This window comes from Manis javanica, chromosome 5 (assembly GCF_040802235.1).
Source record: "Manis javanica isolate MJ-LG chromosome 5, MJ_LKY, whole genome shotgun sequence".
NCBI classification, from domain to species: Eukaryota; Metazoa; Chordata; class Mammalia; order Pholidota; family Manidae; genus Manis; species Manis javanica.
The window spans coordinates 4,269,380-4,291,627 of NC_133160.1; the positions used below are offsets into that span (position 1 = coordinate 4,269,380).

Below are 22,248 nucleotides of genomic sequence, written 5' to 3' on the forward strand. Positions count from 1 at the left end.
CTGGAAACTTTCAAATGTTGACCTCTGTACATAGTTGCTATTTGATAGAGTTACATACAGACTGCTGGGTCAAAAATGTGGTATTTGAAAAATTAAAATGTGAATGAACTTGATACAGGCATCTCAAATATTTTCTACCTAATGCAGGGAATTCCCTCTAATGAAGGAACACTGTTTTTCATATATATAAAGATCCCTGGCCACATTTTTCACCCAACTACACAGATGTGCAAGGAAGATAAACTTTTTCTTTCACTGCCCCCAAGGCCAGGCTGACATTCCTGAACAGAGCATGCGGCAAGGCCCAGACACACCCGGCAACGAGATGTCTGGCTAATTCCTCTGCCTACTGTCTCTGAGCCCCCTCCCACTAGCTGCATTTTTTTCTTTTCCTTCAATTCCTTCACATTCACCAAGTGCCTCGGAGGTCCTGGCATCCACAGGCAGCTAGCCGGTCTACCGAGCTGACTCTCCATGACGCTCCATGGGATCACTCATCACACCAGTAGTGTTTGTGTCTGCATTTCCCCCCACGCCCCAGGCAACAGAGCAGGGACTGCTGGTGTTTGTATCCACAGTGCCGGGTACAGGGTAGGGCCTCAGGAAATGTGTTGGCCAAATGTAAGAATGAAACACCACCAAACAAAGAATCTGTGTTTGGCAGGATAAAGAATCTTCTAATGTCAAGATTGGTCTGATAATATTTTAAAGATAACTCTGCTCATGGGGCACGGCCAATATCACTGCACAGTGATAAATGGCTGGTATTATTCGATTAACTTAAAAAAAATGGGCACAGCAAAGCAGCATTTATTTTATTGGGTTTCTACAGAAGCTATTTCTGCCTATTTATCACTTTAAACTGCTCAGAACTCTGTTTCTGAAGAGAAATACACTTACGGAGAAGCTTTAGGCATATCTTAGATTTTTAGCCAAAAAGTAAAGTGTCAGCTTCATAATTTACTCCATAGTAAAAGAAGTTACTGAATGAGGAAATCAAGATTACTGCAGAGAATGATGATGATGCCATTTCCTAAACACTGTCAGTTCTCCTGTATCTACTAACTTGTCAGGAGAAAGGGAAGGGAAAAGCCAAGTGAGATGAATCTGTTCCGCGTACCTGGCGCAGTGGTAAACAGTGAAAACCCTATCACATGGTTGGGTGGCATGATCAAGATGAAGGGAACAGATCAGCCTCAAAATTTAAGCTGAACACAAGTTCCTATGATCAGATGTTCAGAAATGGTCTCTCTTCAATACCATGTCTAAAACAGATGTACTTTTAAAGCTCCAAGGGGCCTTAGAGGTGTTTTGTGAACAGAGGCCCGGGAAATGCTCTAACAAAGATTCAGAGTTTGTTTAGGACTGATTAGTCATCTCTACACCACCACAAGCCTCCAAGCCCAAAAGAGGTGCACTCTGCCTCCCTGCACAACCCAGGGCAAGTTGACCCTCCAGTGCCAATGCCAGCCACCTCATCAACGTCCACAAACAGGGGGCTTGGGTTTCTCCTTCCACAATCTCCCCCAATCCACTGTGACAACTTGCCATTTCCAATCTCATCACCATGGCAACAGTCTGATGAGCCTCTATTGCCCAGACCTATTTAGAATCTTCAAAAATCAGAATTACGCCTGTGTTAAAAACAGAATTACAGGTCAGTATTTATCCTTAAAAAAGAGATTCTCATCGAATGGAGATGGAATAGGGTTAAAAAATGTGAACAGTAACTGTTGTTGTTTTATTTTTAATCTCAGAGTTTCCTTTCTATGTACACTAGTGGAGGGTGGGAAGGGTTTTTGTTTGTTCTTATAAGGGGACAAGAATTTAAACAGCTGAGAAACTTCTGCTCAAGAGATACTGGTTCTTCCTTTGGGGCACAGAGTGGTGGATTTCAAGAACCAGTTTGAAAAGCAGGTGAAAGCTACGGAAATACATCCCTGGGGGAAAATGTGCAAATACAGAACTCTACAAATTCAAGACTTCATCAACTTCCCCGCCCAAGATCAAGTAAAAAAACTCCTGCTCTCTGTAGATCATCAGGAAATAAAACGTCACCTTGAATTGCTTGTTCTCCTCTCGCAGCCTCTGAACTTCGCTCTGCAGCCTCTTACATTCTTCCATCACCTTCTTAACTTCGGTGTCATCCAAAGAAGAACTCAGAGATTTAGACACTGTTGGTGTTTCTGTTTTTGATGCAGTTGTGGATATAATTTTATTTATTTCTACATCATGCTGTTCAGAAATAAATGAAAGCCCAGGTGTCACCAACTATATAATAAAGGTCTTTTTTATGCAAAGTAGTTCTCAGCAAACACCACACGTGACAGCGTTTCATCCACACTGTATAATGTCACATTTATTTTAAAAATGAATCACTTTATCTCATATCTTCATAATCTAAAGCAACTGGGCCTTAGAAATTAAGGATAAGGGCAAATAATGGAGTTCAGCTGAGGCTGATACTTCAAATAAAAAAAAAGGGGCTGTGCATATTGCACTATCAAATTCCTGCCATGCAAAAATTAGCACACTGTAATTGTGCAAGATCAGGAATTATTAGCCACAAATTACTGTCACCACGAAGATCTGAACACCCCCTGGACAGGCTGGGGATGGGGGGAGACCAAGGAGGACGTTGTACAGAGGGCAGTTTATTTCATGACTTATTAGCAAGTCCAAGCTGGGATGAAGGTGAAACAAGCTCAAAGTTTGCAGCGCTTAAATCTGGAGAAGCTATACATTCCCCCCACTCCCCCTGCCCAAGGCTGTGCTGTGATACCCTCCTGAGGTATCCCTCCTGAGACTGCCTGGGGATGAGTCAGTAGGTCAGGGGAGGGCATGGAAGCACTCGGGCATGTTGGGAAAAATAACTGGGGCTCTTTGTCCCGGGGGTACCATGCAAACTGAAAACTACTAGCTGTACCTATCCAACTGTCCAGCTCTAGCTTCATTTTCCAGATGGGAAGTGTGAGGCCCTGAGAGGCAAGGCCCCAGCCTACAAAGGTAACGACCGACAGGGCGAGGACAAGATGACAGACCTTACAATTTCCAAAACTGACCATCCCAGAACATAATACACAATGGGAAGAGGGGGGGGGGGGGAAAGACCACTCCCCAATGATGGTGGTCAATTATTGAGCAGAAAGAAAAGACTTGATAGTTTGACACAAATCAAAACACTCCTGAAGATCGTTACAGATGATGTCTACAGATTTTACAGGGCTTCTATTCTGCAACTCCAGCTGTTGATAGCCAGGGTAGTTCAATATCCTGCATGTGTTTTAAGTTGCATTTTTTATACAATTTAAGTTTTTCTGATTAGGTTGAAGGGAAGTCTAAATTAGCATTTCTGGTAGTCTTCTCTCCAACTGGTTACACCAAGGACCATAACAGGCTTACACACAGAGAAAGCTGAGCTGACAGTGTGGAGGAAGCTGACCGTTCCCCTCATTCCCTCAGGCAGCACAGGGGCTGGTTTCCAAAGGCACGTTGGCAGTGTCTGGAGACATTTTTGGTTGTCACTACTATGGGGTACTGCTAGTATATAGTGGGTAGAGGCCAGGGGTGCTGCTAAACATCCCGTAAGGCACTGGACAATCCCCACAGAAGAGAACAATGGGTGCAAATGTTAATGGTACTAAGGTTGAGGAATCCTGGTCTGAAAGCAGATGTTGACTGAAGAGGCAGGTGGGGTTAAGGCGATAGAGAGGTGGTGTTGAGTGGACAGCAGACCTGGAAACCCAGAGGCAGCACTTCTGTAAGACAACAGACCCTGAGAGCTACCACCTGTCTGTCAAGCACCATGATAAACGGCAAATTATTCCATTTTAGTCTTACCCACTGTTTGACAGTAACCTGTAACTTTGCCAACTGGGATTGATGACATTTCAATAACCAACAGGTTGCACTTCTCTAGGGAAAAAATTGTTTCAATTAGTTGTCTTTCTGTAAGGCTTTCCAAGGCTGATTTCATGAAGTCTCACTTATTTGTTGACTTCAGCCTATTTTTTGCTTCATACATCAGAAAAAGGAAAATAATTTGCCAACTTAAATCTTGGTTTTGCAGGAGATAGTATGGAAATAAGTATCAGCTTGCAACATTCAGTTATTGTTAACTATAAATATACTTACTGGTTTATCATTTTCTGCTGGCAATTCAAACACACATCTAAGTTTTGAATCCATAAGGTCTTCTGGTTTTGCCTCCTTCCACTAAAACAATTTAAATTTAATAATCAGGATATTATAAAGCTGCTGGAAGAATAATTTTCTTCCTATAACTGACAATTTCAGAAAAATACTCTTAATGAGAAAGCCCTGACATATATCAAATAAAGAACTTAAGTCTGCTGAGATTTCAGTATTTTTAACATGACAAGATTGAATACACCAGCTTTCCTGAATATTTATTACACTTCACAAATCCCAGTCCTGCTGCGTGACTTCTCAGTCAGCCAAGGCTCCTGCTGGTACCAGTCTACAGGAAGCATGTGGACAGAGAAGACCACCGCTGAACAAAGAGTAATCTTCCAAATTATGTCTGGATGGCCAAAGGTATCTCTGGCTCTCCTTATGAAAAAAAATGTGCCTTACTTCACAGGGCACAGCCTTCTCAGAGAGGGTGGGCACACATGATACGAGTGGCTGCAGAACCACACTGCCCACTACCAACAGGCACATTACCCAGCAGGTTGTTTTCTGTGATGCACTGACCCCCCCACTCCCTCTGGCCTGCTGGCGGGGACATCTTCCTGCTAAGTCCTTATTCTAGGATAATGCACTTGGCGTCCTGGTTTACTCCTTGTTTGGGCAGCGAAGAACAGAGACTCCACGGCCTTCCGAGAATTGTGGGCCAGCATAGCAGGAAGCTTAGACACAGAGAAACAAGATCTCCCACCCCTGCCCCAGGAACATGCAGGAGGCAGCTAGAAAAACCCGGGTACCAAGAGCCAAAAATGGTCAACAATCTGTATGTCAGACATTAGGAGGCTGCCAAATAAAGATGGCAGACCCAGTCAGCAGAGAAGCATGCCATTCAATTGATGCTGAAGACTATGTGATTACATGGGGAAAGTGCACAGAATATTGAGTGAAAAGTCACAAACAGTATCTTAAGTCTGTTCCTCTGAACAGATGCAAGAGTGTACATGTGCGTGCACATGTGTCAGATGAGCACCAAGGAAGGCTCATCCCTGGAAGTTAGAACCCCTGGGTGAAAGACTGCTGGACAGCAGGACCCCCACATGGCCTGCAAGCATCCAGCTACTCAGAGGGTCGCAGATCACCATTCACCATGCAGGGCGGATGTGCTGTGGCGCTGGAGCGACCCGGCAGTCACGACGCTTACCCAAGTACACTGCATCGGTACAGGGACAACCAGCAGTAAGTGTTTCCTACTATGATACACACATGACATCACTTACGGAATACTCTTGTCAAAAAAACATTTAACCTGAAATTAATGGTAAGGAAGTAATTGGGTAAATCCGGAATGTGGGACATTTTGTAAGTCAACTGGCCGGGACTCTGAAACATTCAAAGTCACGGAAAACAGAAACGGGAGGAGGGCACCCTGCCTACCGTAGGGACAATACAGGGCTACTCTAGAAAAACTGGAAAATGCTAAATTTAGGTAATATTATTGAGTTAACGTTAACTTTCTCAGCTGTGATAATAGCCTTGTGGTAAGAGATTGTCCTTGTTCTAAGTGTTTAGGGGTGAAGTTGTCATAAACTCTGAATCTTACAATCAAGTGCTTCAGCAAAAAAGAAAGTTTATGATAGAAATGAAGCAAATATGGTGCAATGCTAACTGGTGAATCTAGGTAAGGGTTATATAAGAAGTCGCTGTATGATTGTCTCAACTTTCCATGTATCAAAATAAAAAATTTATTTTAAAATAAAGAAAAAGCACAAAGTTCTCATTAACAATAGTTAGGTCTAGTATAAACAAATTACAGGTCACTTTCAGTCTTATTTTTGTTCATTTATGTATTTCCAAAATTTCCTTTAATGTACATTTCATACACTTTTTTTAGCTGTTATAAAAATTACCATAAAAGGAAGTAAATTTACCTTTACTGTATGCAGAGTGCCTGGCCTATACAGTACTCAGATAACTGCCGACACTGTGCCAGGATGCTCTCCACACATGGCACATTCAACCTCACAACGACTGCGTGACCAAGTTTTTATCCCCACGTTACAGGTGACCAGACCCTCGTGAGAGTTAATGAAAACTGCCCAAGACCACGTGTTAGCAGCAGGAGTGATCAGCTTTGCGCCCAGCGCGCCCAGGCCCATGCTCTTCACTAAGCCATGCAGCAAAAGCCGAACAGGACATTATCCTGGATGTGCCACACTGTGTATTTGCCATACATTTCCTTGATTACACAAATTAACATGAAATAACAAGCCATATTCCAGGAAATAAGAGAGAATGTAGTGAATGCCTCAATGATCATTCTTATTAAAAGGAAGATAGCCTATTAACTGATCTCCCCCAAACTCCCAAATACCTGGCCTAGCCTTCATTTCCTGCCCCAAAGTTAAACATCCACAGAGATGCTTAGTTATGCTTTTCCAGGACTAAAAGAAAAGGCCATGTGTTGACACAGGGACACAAAGGTAGACCGTGCATGATAAAGACTTTAGGACAAAACGCAGAAAGAGGAAAACCATAGTGAGTCGCAGCTAACTCAACTGGGCCCGCGCTCCTTGGCTGATTTTAGTCTCTTAGTTTGGGTTGGCAAGCTGGAAAGTGAGGAAAATGCTGAGGCAGTCCTGCCCTTCTTTCCCAAACTGGGAGGACTAGGCAGTCTGTCCTCCCTGATGCTGTGGATTGTGAGGTTTATCTGAACATTATGATTCACACAGCACCAGAACGTCTGCTCATTTATTCAAATATGTAAAATGCTTACTTTGGGAGGAATTTCCATAATAATATTTTCCCAGAAAAATCAGTAACATCACTTATTTATTTACGAACAGGAAGTCATCATATTTTTACCAAAATCAGAGATGGAATTAAACATGTACTTAAGCTGAGGGCGTGGGGAAGGGGGTGGGCATCATGCTTACCAGAACCAAGCCAAGAACAATAAACCATGAGGGTTAAAGGATATTTAGCATTTGACCCTCTCACATCCCCCTGGGTTCTAGGGAGATGGGGAAAGACACGGTAAGAAAAATTCCATACAACAAAGAGTGTAATTTGTGTGGGGCCTGGGAAGGGGCATAAAGGGACAGAACTCTCAAACCATTCAATATATAATCCATCAAGGAACTGCTAAAGCAAATTGATATATACAAGTCAGAAAAGAAGAGTATTCTGAAAAATTACATAGAATGTTAAAATCAAAGTTTTGGAAAAACCATATAGGCGAAGTACAAACCTCCTTGAAAATACCACTCCCCTTTAAAAATAATTCTGACACACTGTGAAATGCATGCACCCCCCAGTTCTGTACCTAATCATTTATAATTACTGAGAAAAATAAGAAGCATTCAGTACTTACTACTGCTTCCATATCAGAAGTGTCAGGTGGAGCAAACATAGACTGAACCATAAACTTGTGTTTACTTTTCTCATTGGGATCATAATCGAAAGGCTGTAACATCACTGAGAAAGAAAATATTTCATTAGGAGGGTCAGAGCTTGGTTACCAGCAGCCATTTGTTACATTAGTACTTGTATTTTGGTTGTAGAACAGTTGACCAGGGCTCCTCCCCTGAGCCTTGTGACTCCCCCATGAAGTGAGTGGGTCAGGATGACCACCACCTTCTCCACTCTGCGGGTCTCAAGCCTGAGGACCGGAAAAGTTAGGGACTTGCCCAAGATCAAACAGCAGGTCGTAGAGAGCTGGGACTAGGCTCAGGACCAGGTCTTCTGAGTTCTTGTCCTGGAATCTTTCACCACCTCCCACCTGACACAAACATCTGCCACAGGCCTCACAGAACACAGAAACCAGGTAGAAACACCACATGCCTGTTTTGTTGAAAGAAAATATGCCCAAATGATCTCTTCAGGAACTTAAACAGAATAATCCCAATGTTTAGGGACTGTTCTAGCATCTTTCTTTTCCATTTCCCACATCAAGGTAATCAAGGTAATGCTTGAAATACCATTTTGCCAGTAGAAATGATAGAGTTTTCACCACCAGCATAGTCAGCATGGAGAAACCACCACCAGCTTACACTCACCTTTTGTCCCTAAGAACCTAGAGGAATCCCACACAAACATGGCACTGAGGGAGGCTCTGACTGGCTTCGTGAGGACCTGCCCATTTCATGACAGCTACTTGAAAATATGGTATTTGCCACAAGGCTTTGGCTAAACCAGCCTTCTGGATAAATTTCCTGAAACATAACTTTTTTCCCATGAAGGAAATGCATACTGTTGCCCCAACTGTGGTAAGAACTAACCCATCTGCCTGTGCCAAAATCCGGGCTCTGTGCCCTGGGCTCTATTGTACCCTCTGACCCTTCAGTGGTCACTGCTACCGCAAAGGTTACTCTGACGCCTGTTTTCAGACGAAAACACCGAGGCACAAAAAAGCGACCTAACTTGGCTGAGGTCACACCATGTAAGAGCGGACACTCGGAGGGCAAGCTGTGGGACCGGAGAGCCAAGGCTCACTGCCACAGGGACTGCCGCCTCGTCCTCTGGCAACGCAAGTCCGCCCTCCACCAGCACCATTTCTGCTGGGCACTCGTCAGTGCGCTCTTCCTCTCAAACCCACTTAGGGCTTCTTCTAAAGCTCACAACTGGCAGCCCCCTGCAACAGATCAAGGGCATGTGTCCTAAGCCCTAGTTTACAAGTAAAGAATCTTTTTTGTAGGCTCGACAAATGGGAAGTGACTTGCTCAAGGTCACAACGTTAGGAAGCAGCAAAATTTCAGGAAGAGCCAAGTGCAGTCCAGCACCCCTTCTGCCACGACGGCCACTCCAGTGGTTCCCATCCTGCACCACCGTCATACAGTGGGGGACAGAAATACAAATACCCCCATTTGCCTTGGGGATAGAAGCCCTTTCTGTCTTGAGGACAGGGGAGTCTGCTAAAATCTACCAGCACGTCAGACTCAGATGCTTCGGGATGCGCCCCCAGGCAGCTCTGCTGCCCGCACGGCCGATTCGAGTGCTCGGAGCTACAGGGGGCTCACTGGGAAGCATCTTCAGGACAAAGATCAAGAAATGTGCAAATCTTTTTAAAATTCAGGTCTTGTACACATGACATCAAGAATAGCTACCAATAAAGATTACCAAAATAAGGATGACCAGTCTTAGAACCCAAAATCCAAAGTGTGACCATCAGCAGAGAGAACAAACTTCACTTAAAACACAGGGCCACGGTCCTTGCGATTTTACTCTTGCATGTATGAAGGCGCGGTTCACTCCTGAAAAGCAGTCCTTGCTGGCGGCTTTGGGCCTGGAATGCTTCCTCTGGCATCACTGAACTGGCAAGAGCTCTCCTGTGGACGGACCTGGGACATCATTACACACCTGGGCTTGACACTTAACCTCATGGAAATTAGACCAGAAAGCAGGTCAAAACCACAGACCCCTCTTTTGCAAGCTAAGTTCCCAATAAGCTTTTTTCACCCCCAAGACCACAGTGAGGAAGAGACACATGATAAACTGAAGAGCCCATGTCCTCACATGCACGGTGATCTTTCTTGGACAGGGACTGTCAACATTTTCTGGAATTAAGTCACAGATTAATTACTATTAATGTTAATTTAAAAAATTACAGTAAACTGTGTTTTCAGAGTTTCACATCTTACTTGGCTGTGACATCATGCTCTTGTATTTTTAGTATGGGAAAGAAGAGAACTTTGCCCTAGACTGCACTTAGATTTTCAGCAGGGCACAGCTCTAGCAGCAAAAAGGCCTCACCTCGATGAGACTGTTTTCCCCACCCTGAAAGGCGCCTACTCCTCAACCATGGAGAGCTCTGGGGCAGAACCGGGACAATCTGTAAAGAGCCCTGATGCCAGGAAGAGGAGGGCAATCAGGAGCCACTGCTAGTTCTCAGAGATTGCCTTTTAGCTGAAACCACACTGGGTCACAGACAGATGGCTGATGGGTCTAGAGAAAGTGAGGCACGCCACCCAAACAGCCCCAAGAAGATCTGCTCTTCCTTTTCCATTCCTCTCCCCCTTCTTCCAGACAGTATACGTGGGAAAGAAGAGCCAAGAGGCCTTTCCACTGGGCTCCAGGCACTTCCTAAGGCAACACTGACCCTTCCTTTCCATCTCTCCACCTCACTCCCCCCACTGGCCACATCCCCGAATCCTTTACAATGTCCCCAGAAGGAAAGGAAAATAACCTTTACTAGCGCCTCCTGTCTACCACGCACCACGGAAGGGACACTTCCATTAGTTCTCCCATTTAGTCCCCACGACAGTCCATCAGAGGCCCATGTCTTCATTTCCCAGATGAAACAAGCCTAGAGAGGCTCACTGGCCTCACTCAGGTCCCACGGGCAGCACAGTAAGTGAAGGAACTAGAGCTCCATGCTGGCTTTGCTTCCAGTCAGCCTTCTCCTCCACAGGTCTCAAAGCGTCATCCGCAGACCCCAAGGGTCCCCCATCAGGTGACCCATAAAGTCAACACTGCGATCACGAAATAACCGAGACCTTAGATGCCTTTTCCACTGTGCCGAGGTTCGCACTGATGACTGGCACACAGTGTGGGTACAACTGCAGCGCCTCGGCCCGATCTCCCAACAGTGTGGTGCCTTTCTACCAGGCACTGTCCACACTCACAGCTTCTCCTGAAAGGCCAGTCTCACTTAAGAACCCCTTGATGAAGCAATAAAATCATAACTTTACTAAACTTCAACCCCTGAAAGCGTATCTTAATATCCTGAAAGATGAAGGGGCACACCAAGCATTCCTGATGTCCTGGGATAAGCCCTCAGGTGCAGCGGTCTGGACTGAGCTGAACCAGACGCTTACTCCACTTACTTGAGAGAACGACCAGCAGAGTGACTGTTATTCAGACCTGCGTATGGGGCAGATTTTTCTCAAAAATGAGTGAAGTGAGCCTGTCACGTCAAGAAAAACAATTTGTAGTAGTTGTCAGGGAGAAAATCTAAGCTTTCGTGCAAAAAATAGAATCTCAAATAACTTTTTTCTGCAACCAAGAGCTCAACTTCCCAAATACTTAAAGACTTTTCTGATGAGATGAGGGGAAATAGGAACAAATGGGATTTTTTGGTAACACATGAGATATGTAAACATTTAGAACACGTGGGTAACTCAACTAACATAATATTACAAAATGCACTCAAAGTATGAGAGAGACCAATACATTTTAGTCAAAGTTCAAACAGTTTACTGACAGGGTTTCGGATTTCACATTGCAGTAAACTTTAAGAAGTGTCTCTTGTGAAGTTTTGGTGTAGTATCAAAGAATAATGTCCATAATTACCTAGAATGGCTATTAAAAATAATCTTACCTTTTCCAACTCCCTATCTGTGGTAAAAGTGGTTTTCCTGCATATACAATCACCAAAAGAACATTATAACAGAATGAATGCAACAGCAAATATGAGAATCCACCCTGTCTTCTAAGCCAGACATTAAAGAGATTTGTAAAACATGTCAAATAATGCTAGTCTTCTCACTCATTTCTTTGAAATTTTTCATTAAAAATGTTGCTGTTAGCACATAATTTGCAAGATAACAAATACTGATATGGCCCACACAAAAGCTCTCTGGGTCTTCAGTTTTTAAGAATGTAAAGGGGTCCTGAGACCCAAAGGTATGAGCACCATTATTCTAACCAAGCTGCTTTACAGATCCCTCCAGGAGAAAAATGATCTGGTTAAATAACTCAAGTGAAGGCAGTGGTAGCTTTGTGTAAGTACCCCTTTTGGAAGAATGTGTAGTTTAAAAGAGAAAAAGCAGCTTCACGCAAACCCAGCCTTAACTTCCAGTATGTGTGCATACCTGAGGTGGAGAGAGAAGCAAGCATGTCTGACACCTGTCCCTCACGGCAGGGACTGGGGTTCCTTGTGCTCCTTTAACTACACTATCTTGCAACTGCTTGTTCCACTTCTGCTCAAGGATGCAGAGATCCGCTGCCACCCTTGGACCTTATAGGTGTCATCAGCAGAGCTCCAAGCCTACAGCATCCTACCTGTGACACTGTCACCATGTGGATCTGGAGGAGCCACTAGAAGATATAACTTCCATTCAGACCTTCAAGTTAAACAGGAATTAAGCACACAAAGTGGGTACTAGTGGTAACCAGTCACCTTAAGGAAACACAGAGACAGCCAGAGGTGGCAGTCAGATACCTTCTGCAAAGGCAGAGACCAGTAAAATATACGCACAGATACCCAATGTACCAGTAAGGCTGGCAGGCTGAAAACTTTAAACTGTGGCCTCTTGGCACTCGACTCCTCCCCCACTGCAACAACTCTCCCACCTCAAGCTGCAGGTGGAAAAGGTGTTTGACACCTACCAGCATTCCTTTCCTGGTGGGCTCCCAAATCAGCAAGCAAGAGTGAGGAGGTCAAGACCTTGAGGAACTTCATAAACCCTCACTGAGTCTCAGTATGCTGCTTAACAGAGACCACAACTCAGGTCAAAAAGTTTGTATTTCTCAGCTACTCTTGTTTCGTGTCAAATTCAATTGCTCTTTACTCTACTGGCCAAATCTTTATGAGGACATGACAGAGTAAATGTTGTTAATAGTTTGTTCTTTCAGCTCCATGCATGCAAATTCTGACAAAAATGATGCACTTTTTTCCACGACAGGCTATAAAAGAACTTCTCATTAACTTAATTTATTTCCCTTGAATACCAGAGACACTGATAAAACCCTCTTAAATGAACCATCTATCCTACTTTTAAAATGTATCTGCTGATACTACATTAAAGAGAAGCCTGTTAACAGGAGATGGCCCGGAGACCAGGTCACCACTTACCAACATTAACACTTCATGACATCCTGTTAAGAAAGAGCCTTTGGGGTCATAAAACACTAGATCAGTAAGATCAGACTTTCTTCAAAGAGAAGAAATGCAGGCAGTAAATATGCTACTTCGCACACACCGCTCAGAGAAACTGCTCGATTGAATGCACATGAAAGCTTCCTACCCGAGCCGAGCGGGTCACAGGTCAGGCTTGCGCGGCACCACCGTGGTGACAGAGTGAATGAATGAAAGTCTAACAAGCACTACGGCACATGCTTTATTTTTTGATTTTTAAATCTCAGAATCTTACCTTCAAAAAGTCTCTCTCCTCATTTTACATGACCACCATCTCAGCTCAGGCCTCCACTGACACCTAGATTTCTCCAAGTAGGAGATCTTCCCACTTTCTCCCAGTTTCTCTCCCAGTCAAGTTACCCTGCACAGCCCCTGAAACCCCAGCAAATGTAACCTACCCTTAGTGCCCGATTACCATCACAATATTCCTCAGATCAGAAGCCTCTGACAAAACAAATAAAAACAAAACACCTAATTCCTAAGTAAAAAACATTCAGTCCAACCCTTCAGAGGCCCGTTCTCAGATCTGGGGTATGAGCCAGCAACAAGCCCTCCTGCCGGCCCAGCACATATGCACTGCGTGGGCCACACCCCATACCCAAGGTGTGTTCACCCATCACCAAGGTCTCCACTCAGTGGACTGGCCCGGCCCTACTTACAGCTCAGTACACACCTTCCAGGGCTCAGCCCACTCATCTGACTGTACCGGGGGGTGTCTCAAGGTTCAGCATGTGCAGACTACCTAGAGTGCTTTGCTAAAACACAGGTGGTGGGACCCCCAATCCCAGTACTGCTGATTCAACAAGTCTGGGGTGTGGCTAAGAACATACATTTCTAGTATGTTCTCAGCTGATGCTTCTGGTCCAGGCACCATCCCTGGAGACCAAATGCTATACTACGTCTCCTAATACTGCCACTCCTACTAGAATGCTCGTTCACATGTTCACATCCTCGTTCATATTCTGGGACCTTATTCTATCAGTGAACAGTGTTGATAGACCCCTAAGCTGCTTCCTACATGTTTGTCTTTTCTACCCGATTAGACTGAGAGCAGGACTTTATGTTTTGAGGTCTCACATTCTAATCAGCAATTTTCCCTGGTAGACTGACAGGTGTGCACGTCTTCCTTCCAACACTCAAAGCACTCTTGAGCCGTGCTCCCTCCAGAAACCTCCTTGGGGCAGCACAAAAAGCAGCAACCCTCTTTAACCCTCAATGAGCTTCTCTTCTGTGCTACTTCCCAGAGCCACTTACTATCCTCCGTGTGGTTTAAGACAGTGGCTTCCTATCATCTCATCACCACTGCCCTCTTACCACCTCTCTCTTTCTTTCATACTGCCTGTGTATAAGAAGACTGTTCTCTTCCAAACTGCACAATATTGGTAACAATGAAGCTATTGCTCTGCTCTTCTGAAATCAAAGACAAGTCAGAACATATGATCAGCTTACAATATACTGTTATCACCATTCTAATCTAGGCAAATAGACTGGACGCTTTAGACTGCGTACCCTAATCAAGAGTAAATTTATTGTTTCCTTCAGGAGTCTCCAAATGTTAAAAGCATAACTACTTCCTTGAACCTCTGGCTGTTCAGGAACCCATGAATGGAATTATTGAGTCTAACACATAAAAAATCTATTTATAAATAAGTTTAAATTGTATTGCCTTTGTGTTCTCTGTAGATTTTCCAGTTCAGTATAGCTTATCTTACATAACAAACTTCTCAGAGTCTGATTAGTTCATTTGAGCGAGACCAGCACAAAGGATCCATGTCACTGGAAGATGGGGGGTGGTGTCCTGGCTAGGAACAAGGTTCATTCACTCTTTGCTATAAATTATCGTTTAAAATAGAATCTTCCCCAAACTCCCACATACTTTACATACTTTCCCATTTCCCGCAACACTTTAAAATGCAATACAATAGAGCCTTCCCCTAATTATTCTCATGTTGTGATTACGAACACCCATTATATACTATCTCAGAAAGACCTACAAGCTGTGACTCTGGGGCTGACCAAGCAGAACAGGGAGAACAATCTGAAATACGGAGAACAGCCAGCCCGAGGCTTCAGGAAGCATAGGTCCCTGCTGCTCCTTCTGAACTCCCCTCAGCGTTGCATCTCTCTGTGGAGTCCTGGCCAGTCCTCTGCTGTGGCCACTTCGCCAGGGCTTTCCCTTCATTCTGGCCTGTCACTGGCTGGACACGAGAAGGTCAATAGTGAGTCGGAGGTAGAGAGAACAGAGTCAAGACTGAGGGGCTCGTGCACAAATACACAAGGAATTGTAACGAATGGGGAGAGCATTCCTTTTGGTTGCCCCAGGGGGTCACACCGTAGGAGCTGAAGGAACCTTCAGCCAAGTGAGGTGGTTCTCAGGGTACTTGAGAAGTCCTCTCCATCTGATCTTTGAAAAGGTAAAGAATAAATTGTGTCACACTCATAAAAAGTGAAACATAGGAGTCTTAAGAAACAAATATTATAGTAAACTTTTAAAAATCTTTAAAAGCACAATTAAGCTGAATTTTTGCTGGTCTTTTCTTATTTTTGTAAACCAGAACCTCATTTGGTGAAAAAGACTAAAGACATCTTTTAAGTACATGAGTTGTTCTTATCAGAGAGCAATAAACCTAGTTCATGAAAACAATTTCCAAAAAGATCTCACTTACCAGAGACTGACAAAGCAAATGAGCCAACGAAGAAGAATGTGGCTGCTAAGATGCCCACACCCCCCACACTGAGCTCCCACTGCCAGCACTTGGCAGCTGAATGCCCGACTTCTTTCTCTAAGGGCAGTGCACTCACGCTCTGGTGCTAATCACCTAAAAGCTGCAGCCCGAGGTTGGCTGGTCCAGGGCAAGCAAGCAGCTTCTTTAAACCAAGTCAGCAAAATCTTAAAAGGATTAATTATCAATTGCAACAGTACCCAATTACATTAATTGACCAGTGTTTCCATCCCAGGAGGTTGCTGATATTCATTCTCGGTCCTGAAGAGCTTACCAGCAGAACTTTATGCTTTAAATGTGACTGAATAAGTGCTGAAAGGGGCTATATGTCAGGAATGAACACCGCTTTTTATTTCTCTGAATTTTAATTTAAAATACAGATTCAACTACCTACCACTTCAGCATTTTATTAAAAATAATAATAATTATAACAATAAGGGAGAAATGTGGGATTCACATATAAATCAAGTATAAAAATCAAATGAATATTCATATTTGACCTGATTGTTTATAGTTCATAATGAGTGATCAAAACCGAAAGTTTCTGTGATGGCTGCCCTTGCACTGCTCACCATGTAAGAACTTACTCACTATGTAAGAATTCGTTCACCATGTAAGAACTTGTTCGTTATGCTTCAGAAGATTGGAGACTGATGAGAATTAGGCTTGGGGTGGATTAATGATTGTGCATTGAGTCCCCTATACAGAATTTTATTGTTGTTAACAACCATTTGATCAATAAATATGAGAGATGCCCTCTCATAAAAAAAATACAGATTCAGACACTAGAAGATTTGTTTGTCTCTAATCCATTTTCAGTTCCGAGGATACACTTAGTAAAGTGTATCTATACCTAAATATTGGTTATCTTTAACGTCTCTTTGCAATGTCCCCCCAACACAGATATTTTGCATTTCTAATTTGCTTGGTATACAGGCAACCAATGTGCATAACTGAACTTCAAATGGAAGCATGCTATGGTAGTGAAATTAGAATTCAGTGGAAGTTATAAAAATATTAAACTTAATATATTACAGGAAGCGTAAGTATTTTTGATGGGCCCATAATTTTACCACTTCACCTGCTGTATCAGCTGGCAAACATGGTTTGGAATATTAGTAGAAAATACCCTCATAATTAAACTGAGGTATTAAAAAAAAAATCCACAGCTACTAACAGCTTACTACAAAGACATTTTCAGAAATTATCTACCTTAAAAATATTTTCCCACCAGACAGTTCAGAAAATAGATTTAATTTTGCAAAGCTAGAACAAATGGGAAGACCCCCCACTGCTTCAAACAATTCATTAATTCAAAAAGTTCTATTTTCCTTGCATTTAAAATCTCTCAGGGAAGAAAAATCCAATCTCCTCTTCTCCAATCTCCATTTAAGTGTGCCTATTTTGCTGAGGTCCAGATCTGAATAATTCAAAACCACGTCTAGTAGATGGTGTGCATCAAGGAACAAAGGTCCAACAGCATGGCATTCTGGGCCAATTAGTACGAACAGAAAACACCCCACACTCCTCACCTCCTGCACTGCTCCACCTAACAGGAGCGGACCCCAGAAGCAGCTACTGCTAAGAATGAGATGAGATGAGCATCCTTTCGAAGGACAGAGAAAAGGACTCAGCACAGACCTAAGTGATCAGATCCTGACACACCCAGCTGGGGAGGCCACACATGAGAGTTTCAGTTATGCCTGTTTACAGGTGTTTATTTTACCACCTACATTTATAAGACAGAGGTTTGTTTTTTTTCTTAAGGACCCAGTAAGTGATCTGCCATCTTCTGAAGAAAGTAACATTATAGGTCAGAGTCTGGATTTTTCAAGCAAAATGTAAGGTCTCTTGAATATCAGGTTAACCTAAAAGCTGAGAAGGGTTTCACATGGTAGGTCTGAAAGACATCCACCAGTTGGCAAGTCCGGCTTCCCCATCACAACCCTGGTTTGTGTGCTTTCAAAACCTCAGTCCCTCTGTCCAGCTCAGGGTGGATCTCTTCTCCCCCCCACCCCCCCTTATTTCTCCTCTTCCTGCTCCTCCTTTTTCTCTCTCTCCCCGTGCCCCTCTCAAAGAGTGATTTATAACCTTCCCTTACAGCTTGCACATCCCACGGGGTTTCAGAAATAGGAGAGAAATGTTCTGGTTGTGTCCTTTTCGGGTATGCTGTGACACCCTGTGTGGTAGGCAGGGCAATGCTGGAGGTATTCTAAGTTGATCTGATGGCCACCTTTTTATAGATTGTATTTGAAAATTTACTAGCAGCTTTTCACTATAACACACATGCCTATTATAGAAAGAAGAAAAAACACGAATTTCTTAAAATGAGAAAGTCTGTAAGTTAATAAAATATATGGAATTAATTTATTTCTAAATACATACAGTCTGCCTGCAACAAAAGCTAGCCAGCTCTACCAAAGCTAGCAAAAGAGCCACGCACCCCACTCTTGTGTCATGCCTTCAACTAAGAGCAACGGTGTTACTCTGTGAGGCAGATAACCCTTCTCCATTCTACAAATAAGAAACTAGAACTGAAGAGAGGTTAATGGATTGGCCAAAGATCAGCAAACAGGTTAAACAGCATTGTGGGGCTTCCTGTTCAGGCTTCCAGACCCCAAATCCAGTGATGTTTGAGTAGAGTGGGTGAGACCAAGCCTGGCCATGTGTACACCTGGGGAGAAGGGAAGGCTGGCCCCTGGACAATCTGCACTGCCTGTCTGCTGGTATCTTTCTTCTCCAGAGGATATTCTTTTTGCAAAAGAACCTGGGAACTCTGTGTACTCACCAAGCTACTCATGTAGCTGCATTTTAAAAGGAACCTTTGAAAAAGCAGAGCTTTTTATCCCAAGATATGAATGTCTAATCAATGATACAGTGGCCCCTCAGCACATGCAACTGCAGCAAATGGGTGCCAGCCTCCTTTGCCAACTGGTGAAGGTGTCTCGGAAATGCAATGACATCTGGCTTCACCCAGGCACACCTCAAGCACTGAGATACTTTATTTATGCTTTATATTCATTTGTAAGTGGAGCCATCCCCTCATATTGTTGAGGCAGTTTAATATCGCAGAAGAGCCACTGGATCAGGAGCAAGACACCTGACTTCAAATACCAGCTATGCCACTAATCACACCCATGTGGCCCTAGCTAACCATACCTCCTCTCTGTACCTTCTTATCTGCAAAAGGAAGGCCACAACCACAAAATCTTGGTCTTCCTCCTCAAGTAGGTAATCATAAATCAAAACAAATGCTTATAGTTATTACTTTAAAAAACATTACTGAAATGGAAGAGGGATAAATCTTTTCAAAAGAGATACACATGTTTATATTTAATATCAGATAATACACCTACAATGTATAACTGCCTGTTGAGGCTATTTTATTCACAAAACTATGTTGCTGCCCCTGTATTTACTGTGAAAACTGGTAAATCTCATCTACTGACAAGCTTCCTCAAATTTGATATGGGCAAGGAAATCAAGAGGAAAACAAGTCAATAAAAGAAAGGGAACAAAAAATTTTGGCTGCCTCAATTACAACAGAAAAACAAACCATATGGATTCAAGGCGTACAGAAATGTCAACATCCTGGGTCCCTTTCTCCAGCGTGCTTCTGTTCAAAGCCAGACAGAATGATCCACACCTTGGTGACTTTGTGAGCCTACAGCCACTGGTCTCCTTTTGAGTACAATGGAGGTAATGATGCATTCCTCACCGGGCAGGTAACAGAAATAGGAAATGATATGTGCACAGGCCCAGCACATAGAAGACCCTTGATAAATGTTGGCTCCCACTCTCCTCACTTCTCCCAGATAACAACCCAATTCAAGAGTCCAGATCAAGTCTTGCAGCCTCAGAGAGAAGTGCACAGGGGGACTGCTGGTGTGGGTGCACCATAATTAGAGAGACCGATGGATGCAGGGAACAAGAGTCTGCAAAAATGATCAGATAATGAATCACCTTATAGCTGCTTTCCAAAGAGGTGAATCACTTTCTTTTAGATGTCGAATGAATAGCCAAATGTATCACAGTCAAATTCTGTCATGGAAAAAGCCAGCCAGGTATCAATTTCAAATGAGTAGTAGTTTGTAGCTTCTAATGAAGCAGAATCCTCTGTGACACAGTCTCCTGATACTTAAAGGATAAACACATACTTCCCCATAGCTTCTCCACAAATACAAAAGCATTACTGAATCCAGAAGTTCTAATGAGCTACAAGTTTCTTCCATTTCTAAAATGCATTCAAACTCGAAGCCATCACTTACAACTTCGTAATTCTGAAATCCAATTCTCAATTTGGGCACTTCACCAGCATCTTTTCAAAAGTTGGACTTTGGAAAATATACGCACCCTCAGACAGAAGGGGAAAAATCCATCAGACATGCATAAAACTTACACCCTTGAATATATTCCAATTTCCTCAGCCCTATTCTCCCTAAGCTTTTCACAATCAGTAAAGTGCAGTTACCAATCATTAGAAATGACATGAGCTTAATGTCAGAAATAATTTAGCTTAAATAAAAAAATAATTTTACTTTGTGGGTGAAAGCTAAATGGAGTTAAGTTTGTTTAGCCCTTTGTTATTTATTGCCAAAGGGCAGATTTAATTTCAAGGGAGTGAAAACCAAACTCATTCTCAGGTAAAGTCTGAAGTTACCGCTTTAATTTTGCTCTAACTGTTGAGGTGCAAAGGCTGTAAGCATTAAACCAAGGAAGCATTAATTATGGAAAAACAACAGGTGAGTGGGACCCACTGAGCTTTTTAATCAGAGGGTAGAAGGGTGGGAGAAGTCTATTGCCTTATTTGCTATACGCAAACACAAGCTCTAAGAAACCCCGCTGGTTTCAGGGGGCCTTTTTAGCCCACCCTGTTGGCCTCCAGTCTCAGGACTTACCAGATACATTAATCGAAGCCCCTGCATCAATGATCCCACTGTTGGGCCTCACGCAGTACCTACGTGGTGCTGTGGTCTTCACTTTAAAGCACACATTTCGGTCTGTCGGGTTGCCAAGCTTTAGGTTGGTGGTGACAACATCGGTGAAGGGACCTGCAGAATGAGACAGAGACTGATTGGGGATCTCATGTGGAAGTTTAGAAGACTTCTAAGTGAATTATGGTCTGGGGTCAAGAGGGATATGGAATCTGGTTAAGGGAAGACTGAAGATCCAAAATTATCTCACTGTGGATAGGAGCGATGACCTGAGATGAAGGCTCGCAGTGACAGCTGAAGCTCACCGTGTTCTCGCCGGGCCGCAAGGCCCCTGTCAGTGTGCTCACGTAAGTATCTCACTGAAATCTCACGACTTTATGATTATTGCTGTTCTACAGAAGAGAAAACTGAGGCTTGGGAAGAAGACATGTCACTTGTCCAAATTTTCATGCTGGTTACTAGTAATTAGTATCTGTACCCAGGCAGCCTACAAAGCCAGTTCTTAACCTATGCTGCTAAATAGCGATTTCCACAATAACAAGATGAAATCCAACAGGGAGAATGCGAAGAGCTACACTCGGATCCAAAATGATTATCAAGGGCAGAATGTGCTACGAATAGCAGATGTGATTTGAGGTGTTAATGATCTATAAACACACAAACTTCCAACAATACAGCACTGCTACCAGAAAAGTTAATACCATCTTAAGCTACAACACGCCCGGAGCCCTGCCAGGCAGCCCACACCTGAAACATCACATTGTTTTAACTACCCAAGTTACTAGGAAGACTGAAACAAAGCTCAGTGCCCTGAGCGTATTTTTTATTACTATTATTTATTCATTTTCAACTTTATTAGATTTTTTAATTAAAAAAGTAAAACATGCTTCCTAAAACATGCCAAACAATAAAAGATGTATAAAGAGGAATTTAATAAGCTTTCCCTGTCCCCTGGGGTAACTAATATTAATGATAGGGGAACTCTTTCCACATCTTCTATGCTTACACCCACAGAGCATACACACACATGAGGGAGAAGAGGGCAACAAACGGGACCATTCTGTTCACAGCACTCTGCAACTTGTTTTTCATTTATCAAGCTACAGGGGACCCCGGGCCACTAGGTTACCAGTCTTGTGGGAGGGTTGAAATTTAAGACCTCATAGGTCCTTCTAATCCTTTTCAAATTTACGCCTTTTCACCAGGTAAATCAGTTTATCTCTGTTTCCTCCAGGCAAGCTCTTTACCCCTATCTTTATACATTTAAAAGAAGTAGGAGATGGGGTGGGGAGGTGCCTGTGTTCACAACTAAGAAACACATAATGGGGGTTCATCTGCTTCCTAAGACAACCCAACAAAGACATGCAAACCTGCACCTTGAAAAGTTTTCAATGAGACCCTAAGCTCCTGAGGACAAGGATGGTACCTTACCAGTTTCTGTATCTCTAGCACCTTGCCTGGCATCTCGTAAAGGTCTTAGAAAGAGAGAGAAGGAGAGTGGGGAGCGGGGAGAGGGAGGGACAGAGGGAGGGAATAGATCGGTATCTGTATCTGACATACAGAGTCATTCAAGGAGGAAACTACCTTG

General features: G+C 43.3%; 1 protein-coding gene across 1 annotated transcript in view; it reads right to left on the reverse strand.

Annotated features, from left to right (window-relative positions):
• VAPB (VAMP associated protein B and C) overlaps positions 1–22,248 on the reverse strand; it is a 57,108-nt gene that overhangs the window by 6,539 nt on the left and 28,321 nt on the right. The window contains exons 2-5 of the mRNA XM_037006355.2: positions 20,625–20,777; positions 7,520–7,623; positions 4,135–4,215; positions 2,059–2,235 (exon numbers count right to left, since the gene is read on the reverse strand). Coding sequence (XP_036862250.1) covers positions 2,059–2,235; positions 4,135–4,215; positions 7,520–7,623; positions 20,625–20,777 — 515 coding nt within the window. The remainder of the gene's footprint in view (positions 1–2,058; positions 2,236–4,134; positions 4,216–7,519; positions 7,624–20,624; positions 20,778–22,248) is intronic.